Source organism: Colobus angolensis, unplaced genomic scaffold, assembly GCF_000951035.1.
Source record: "Colobus angolensis palliatus isolate OR3802 unplaced genomic scaffold, Cang.pa_1.0 Scaffold21, whole genome shotgun sequence".
In the NCBI taxonomy this organism is placed as follows: Eukaryota; Metazoa; Chordata; class Mammalia; order Primates; family Cercopithecidae; genus Colobus; species Colobus angolensis.
This window is the reverse complement of record NW_012115266.1, coordinates 1,202,264-1,209,392: the sequence shown is the minus strand read 5'-3', so window position 1 is coordinate 1,209,392 and position 7,129 is coordinate 1,202,264. Positions and strand designations below refer to the sequence as shown.

The window sequence follows — 7,129 nt, the reverse complement described above, 5'->3', positions numbered from 1 at the left end:
TGTAAGACGCATGGTCGCCTGTGCACACATTGCATGCAGACATCCATGTGAAGCTGTGCCCGTGTAAGACGCATGGTCGTGTGTGCACACATCCACACTAAGGCCTCAGTGCCGCCCACAGGTTCTTGGAAACTGTGACTTTGAGGGAAATGACGCACAGCAGGCCCTGGAATCACGCTGTTTTGCTTGAAGTCGCAGTTTCTCAGGGCCTCTCATGTGAGTATGTGCATGCTCACGATGACACGCCCCGTGTGCGCACGTCCATGCCGACTGGTCTCCACTGTGTCGTTTAGCTGTGTTGTGTAATTTGGATTCCTCAGGTGGGTTGATGCGGCTGATTTGAAAGCCTTTCTCCCGGCTACCCTGTGATGAGGAGGAGCGGCTCTTTGGAGCTGGGGCCTCCCTGCTGGTTCTCAGAGGCCCCTTCTCAGACGCAGTTCCTGCGGGTGGTCCTGCCACCTCTAGCTCTGCATTGCTTTGGCGCCTCCAGGCCACAGAGTAGCTGACCCACCTGCAGTGGGTTGGGAGGCAGAGAAGGGCTTCCCACAGGGACTTGAAGTCAGTGCTTGAATGAGGCTGGGCTGGAGGTGTTGGGATGCAGGAGTGGGTGAGTGAGTGCGTGCGGGTGGGCGATGCAAGCGTGTGTGAATGCGTGTGGGTAGATGTGGGTGTTGGGGTGCAAGGGTGTGTATGGGTGGATGTGGGGGCCTGTGTGGGTGTGTAGAGGTGTGTGGGGGTGGCTGTGGGTCCAGCTGTGTGTGGGTTGGTGGTCATTGGCCTGCTCCATCTTGCCTTTCCGTCAGGGTCAGGGTGGTGGGCCGGGATGGTGTCCCCACTGCGGGGCCAGGAGGAGTAAGGGCTGGCTCTCTTCCTGTCCTCAGCCGATGGCTGTGGTGGCCAGTACTGTCCTGGGCCTGGTGCAGAACATGCGTGCGTTTGGCGGGATCCTGGTGGTGAGTACCAGGCTGCTGCTGGCGGTGGGATATGCACTGGAGTGGGAGGCTGGGAGGCTGGCGGAAGGCGGTGCCAGGCCGGCTCACTGCTCTGTCGGCAGGAAGTTTCTTGGGTTTGGACGGCAGCAGGTTCCTGAGGCCAGGGGAGTACAGGGTCGGGGTAAGAAGCCAGAGGCATCCCCTTCTTCGCAGAGCAGGGAGCTCAGGGTGGTGTGGCTGGTGGCCCTGCATGAGCATGCCAGAGAGTGTTTCGGTAACTTTCGAGTCTCTTGTGTTTTCTGGGTTGTGGATCTCGTTGAGAAACTAATGACAGAAATTTAAGAGGCACAGGGCTTTGCCTCCAGGACCCCAAAGCCCACACAAACCCTAGGATGAGGACTTGGTCGAGGCTCCTTTTTTAGAGGGATTTCAGGGACTTGCAGCCACATTTGCTGAGCAAGAACTGTGGGACACCCCGGCCCCTCCCCTTGGCCAGCCTTCCAGCTGAGGAGCCCGTCTGCTCTGCCTGGTGGCCGGGCTTGGGCAGGAGAGGGGCCCCTGACTAGGCAGGCCCCAGTGTTGCCTCGGGTGGAGTGACAGGAGGCATCCTGTGCAGGAAGCCCGGCCGGACTTCAGGCAGTTTTGTCATTTTATTCTGACCATGTTGACATAGAGACCACCGGGGTGAGAAGGTGTCTCTGGGGCCACGGGGTGCTCTGGGCCGGACCCCAGCTGTGCCTCGTGCCTCTGGAAATAGACGCCGGGAAGAGAATCTTGCCTCAGGCGCTGTCTGCCCAGCCCCCTAACTTGCATAAGAGAGGAAACTGAGGCCCAGAAAGGGGACCAGGTTAGCCCAGGCGTGTACCCTCCACTCTCTACTGATGCATGTTAGGGATGGGCCTGGGGTGGGCCAGCAGCCTGTCCCCTAATTGTGGCTGCCAGGGTACCTGGGGGCAGGGCCCCGATTCCTGTAGGAGCTCCATGACCACCCCTGCCTGTGTGTCTGTGGACCTGCCAGCCCTGGGGGAGGCCAGCTGCATGTGTTTTGAAGTAGCAGCCAGGCTGGAATCCCAGCCCTGGGCAGAGGGTCCTGGCCTCACAGGCATCAGCCTGGCTTTGTGGTTCTGTCTGAGGGCGGGGAGGGGGTGGGGGCAGGTGCGCCCATGGGTGGGGCTGACCAGTTCCTGGCTCCTGGCCTCCCAGGTGGTCTACTACGAATTTGCCATCATTGGGATCAACTTGTTTCGAGGTGTCATTGTGGCTCCCCCTGGAAACAGCAGGTGAGGTGGGATCTGAGGTGCCACAGGGAGTGTCTCAGGGGCGCCAGCGTGGGTGGGAGGCCTGGGCGGTGGCCCTGGTGGGCTCGGCGTCTCAGGAGGGGAGGGTGTTCTCCCAGTTCCTTCATCTCCTCCCTCCACCCCCTTTTCCTGATCTCCGATTTCCACCTCCACTCTGCGCCTCTCCTAGAGCGCTTGCCTGGAGTCTGCTAAACACATTTCTCACGGCCTGCTCAGAGCAGCACTCTCCCTGCCCCCTGACCCTCTGTACCCCAATTTGGACCTTCAGGCCAGGCTGAGCACACCAGCAGAGGAGGGGCTGTAAGGTGTCAGGCCTCAGAATCTGGAGCCCCTGCCCCTGACCCAGGTGTGTTGTGACCCCCAGCCTGGCCTCTGCCAATGGCTCGGCGCCCTGTGGGAGCTTCGAGCAGCTGGAGTACTGGGCCAACAACTTCGATGACTTTGCGGTGAGCCCTGCGCCCTGCCCCAGCGCCCTGCTCCCTGGGCTCCTCCCCTCCCCACCGCCTGGGCCCTCCTGGACTGCTGGTCTCTGCCCCTGCAGGCTGCCCTGGTCACTCTGTGGAACTTGATGGTGGTGAACAATTGGCAGGTGCTCCTGGATGCCTATCGGCGCTACTCGGGCCCGTGAGTCCCCGTCTGGGCGGCGGTGATTCTCCGTGCAGCCTGGGGGTTCCCTTGCATCCGGGCACGCTGCACTGGATGCCCGGAGCGTGGCTGGGACAGGGACTTGGGCCTTGATAGGGAAGTCAGCATGGCATCCTGGCTGGCCTTGCCCCTGCCCCCTGCGTAGCCACATCGTGACTCTCAGGATGGTGGCCAGTGACTCTGGGTTTACACCTCCTGGAGGCCATTGGTGTGTTTGGGGCTTCTGAGGAATTCCACGGGGGTGGGGGAGCCCCAGGAAGGCTGAATAAACGAGATAGTTCAGCTCTGAGCTTGAAGAGCTCAGACGGGCCCCAGCGATGGTCCTGGGTTTTCATCCCAGCGCCGCCTCCTGCTGGCTGAGCTACCTCGGCAGCTTGTTGCACATTTTTAGGCCTCGGTTGGGTTGTTTTGAGGTGGAAATAGTCGTGCGCTCTGTGTCATGGCGTGCGTGGACCGGATGCCCAGGCACCGTCCTGACCACACAGCAGCGGTGTCCGTATCGAGTGCTCCTGCTTTGCTCATCGTGGTTCACGGGGTGGGCCCCTGTCTTCCGCAGGTGGTCCAAGATCTATTTTGTACTGTGGTGGCTGGTGTCATCTGTCATCTGGGTCAACCTGTTTCTGGCCCTGATTCTGGAGGTATCGGAGATCCCCACCCAGGCTGTTCTCCATGGTCGTTTGTTTCTAATTCACTCTCGATGGGCCTGAGGCCACTGGCCAGGCCTGCCTGGAACTGTGATGACAGTTGTGCTGGATTAGGCGGGTCCTGAGTGAGGCCGAGCCCTTCCTGTGGGGCTCAGTGCTGCCCGCCCTGGCTGCTGGGGCCTTGGGGAACGCTCCTGACATCTGGGCTGTGGGAATTCTCAGGCTGCCAGGTCGGGCTGAAGGAGGGCCTTGGACATCGGCTCCAGGAGGAGCCAGCAGCCTTGTGGGGCCGGTGCCTGGGTGTCCAGGGTGAACGGCTTAGCCCCCTCAGTGGGTGCCCTGTGGCTGACCCTGGAGGGGCTGGGGATGGGGCAAGGCTGCTTTTACTCGGGGCCCACACTCACTGGCCACTCCCTCCTGCTTGCCAGAACTTCCTTCACAAGTGGGACCCCCACAGCCACCTGCAGCCACTTGCTGGGACCCCAGAGGCCACCTACCAGATGACTGTGGAGCTCCCATTCAGGTGTGTGAGTGGGGAAGGGCTTCTGTGTGGCCCCCTGGGGTGTGAAGCCAAGAGCTGGGGGGTGGAGGGGCCAAGGTGGCGGGCAGGCCTGATGGCCCTCCTCCCTCTCTGCGTGGTTATCTGGCTTGGGTCCTGTGCGGCATGGGGGAAGCTCAGAGCCGGGATCGGGGGCTTCCTCTTCCTGCCGCTGGGGGAGAAGCTCAGAGCCGGGATCCGGGGCTTCCTCTTCTGCCGCTGGGGGAGAAGCTCAGAGCCGGCGTCAGGGGCTTCCTCTTCCTGCCGCTGGTGGGGAGGCTCAGAGCCGGGATCGGGGGCTTCTTCTTCCTGCCGCTGGGGTCGCATCCTTTGTCCTGCCCTCCTGCTTGGGCATATGTAAGGCACCTTCCTTCAGGGTCCATTGGATCCTGTTGGATGTAAACAGGGGAGCTGAGGAAGCCGCACCCATCTCTTCTCCTGGCAGCTTTGAGATGGTTCCTCTCCTAGTCCAGAAAGGTGGCCACCCAGAGGCAGCCTGCTGTGGGGCTGTGCCTTCCACGAGGGGCTGCTGAGTCGCTGCAGCCAAGCCCTGCGGTCCTGCCAGCCAGTGGGAAGATGTGCCCCCTGGGCTTTTGAGAATGCCGTGTAGATATTTCTAGTGGCCACATCCATCCTGAGGCTCATCTGAGTCCCTGTGTCCCTGTGACACTCACTTTGCATGTGTTGCTAAGCTTTGCTCCCTTGTTCTTGTGAGAGGCCCCTGTGTGCATCTTTCCTCAATTCCACAGGGATATTCTGGAGGAGCCCAGGGAGGACGAGCTCATGGAGAGGCTGAGCCAGCACCCGCACCTGCGGCTGTGCAGGTGACATCCGGGCTGCCGTCCCAGCCAGGGCGGCAGGAGAGAGAGGCTGGCCTACACAGGTGCCCATCATGGAAGAGGCGGCCATGCTGTGGCCAGCCGAGCAGGAAGAGACCTTTCCTCTGACAGACCACTAAGCTGGAGACAGGAACCAAGTCCTTTGCGTGCGGCCCAACAGCCATCCACAGAACAACTACTGGTGCTTCCGGGAGGCGCCATGCGCTCCGCTTTCTTTTAGAGCTGCTTCAGTGAGAATTCCCTCGCCCACTGCACAGGGACCTTACAGACAAAAAAGCGAGAAGCAGCGGCCTCCCCTGTCCCCTGCAGCTTCGGGTGCCTTTGCTGCTGGTGGCCCTTGGGGACCACAGGCCTGACCAGGGCCTGCACAGGTTAACCAGCAGACTTCCAGGGCATTCCGGTGGGGATGCTGGTGGTTTGACATGGAGAGAACCTTGACCGTGTTTTATTATTTCGTGGCTTGCATGAGTGTGACTGGGTGTGTTTCTTTAGGGGTCTGATTGCCAATTATTTTCATCAATAAGTCCTGCAAAGAATGGGATTGTCATTCTTAACTTCAGCACAGTTCTAGTCCTGCTTCTCCGGAGTGGGGTTGTTGAGTAAAGCTGTTTGGGTTGTGCAATGCACAAGGGCATGTGGCTGTGAGGCGTATCCTGGGGGGGGGGGCGCGCTGTCTACCTGCCGTGAGGGGCACCTTTTCTGTTTTGCTCAAGGGCATGTATAAGCCAATGGTGACCTTATTTCCTGTGTCCTCAGGTGTGTGGCAGGGGGCCTGGGGTGGGGAGGTGGGGCAAGTGAGCAGTGTGTGGAAAGCCTTGTTGCCACTTGAAGCACGCCAGGTCCAGACTGACCAGTGGTTTTCTCACCTCAGGTGCCAACCCACGCCCCCTTTCTGCTGTGGTTTGGGTGCCATCTAGTGGTGGGATGGGATGTGGTTGACTATTTTTAAGGCAAGGTGGACCCGGCAACTTCCAGAAACAACTCCAGGGACACCACTCCCCGTCACACTGCACACCGAGCCTGGTGCCCGGGCTGTGCCCGGTCTGTGCCCGAACTCAGCAGGACCAGGAAGGGATGGGCTCTGCCAGGGTTGCCTGTGCACTGTGTGTTTTCGCCTGGGAGGCACAAGTTCTTTCATCTGCTTTTCCTTTAGAGGTGCTGAGCCCACGCTGTAGCCCCTGTGGGGTGGTTGGGGAGGGGGTGACGTGAACAACAACGTGGTTGGTATTGAGACTGGGGAGAGGAGCAAGTCCAAGGAGAAGGTCATGAGTTCCTTTTTACTCATGTCGAATAATAACAACAATAACAGTATGGGAACCACCACAAACTTGGGGAGAAGTTGCAGGTAAAGAGAAGCTTCCTTCAGAATCACTTGAGTGGTTGCTGTTCTGGCCCTGCCCCCTCTGTGCTTTGGGACGGTGTCCAACCCACATTTGCGTCAGGAGTGAGTCGCACGTGGCTTTGTGGTCATGGTGACCTAATCTGCCTGGACGGTGGCTCCGTCTCCCTGGGCTTGTACGACCTTGGCACTTCTGGAGATAAGTCCGTGGCTCCCAGCTTGTTTATGTGAGGTTTCCTTGTGGTAGGTTCTGGGTCTGCGTTTCGTCTACGAGTGTCACAGGATGGACGCTGCCTCCTGACAGGGGCTGCCCGAATGCAGTTAGCCTCCTGCTGGTGTTCTCTCTTGTTGCTTGGTGACGGTGGCCCTGGTCAGCTTCTCCACTGCCCAGTAACGACCCTTTGTAATGAATGAGTGGGGAGGTAGTGTGAAGCGATGCCAATATCCCATCCCCGTCAAACTGCCTTTACTTTTTCCTTCCTTCCTTGCTCCCACCTGTGTGGATCCTGGCCCCTGCTTGTATTCAGGGCTGTGATCTGTTACGATGTTTACTCTCAGGCTCAGGTCCTGCTTGTTTGGCCCGTGAGAGCTCCTTCTTCTGCCTTTTGTGTTTTTTTGTTATGTACCTACGGTTCTTTAGCTGTTTCTTCACTTTCTGGTGCAAAAAGATGTTCCAGCCTTATACCTGGCTGCCCCTTTCCCTTTCATTTACTGGAGTGAGTCCCGGCTCTAAGGAGCCCCATTCCTTTGAATGGAGAGCAGCAGCAGGAAGCAGGCTGTAGGTGCGAGGGGTGCTCCTGGCTGTTGCGGATTGCTGTGCACGGGAGCTCTTAGTGGACAGAGCTAGAGGATATGTGCACGTACTTCTATCTCTCTCATCTCTTAACAGCTGGG

At 59.3% G+C, this 7,129-nt stretch overlaps 1 protein-coding gene across 1 annotated transcript in view; it reads left to right on the top strand.

Moving 5' to 3' along the window:
- Positions 1-6,917, top strand: part of TPCN2 (two pore segment channel 2) — a 34,682-nt gene extending 27,765 nt beyond the window's left edge. Inside the window, exons 20-26 of the mRNA XM_011942753.1 lie at positions 882-953; positions 2,136-2,212; positions 2,595-2,676; positions 2,772-2,854; positions 3,432-3,513; positions 3,948-4,042; positions 4,807-6,917. Of these exons, the coding sequence (XP_011798143.1) occupies positions 882-953; positions 2,136-2,212; positions 2,595-2,676; positions 2,772-2,854; positions 3,432-3,513; positions 3,948-4,042; positions 4,807-4,885 (570 nt within the window). The 3' untranslated portion in view covers positions 4,886-6,917. The remainder of the gene's footprint in view (positions 1-881; positions 954-2,135; positions 2,213-2,594; positions 2,677-2,771; positions 2,855-3,431; positions 3,514-3,947; positions 4,043-4,806) is intronic.
- The last annotated feature ends 212 nt before the right edge of the window (positions 6,918-7,129 follow it).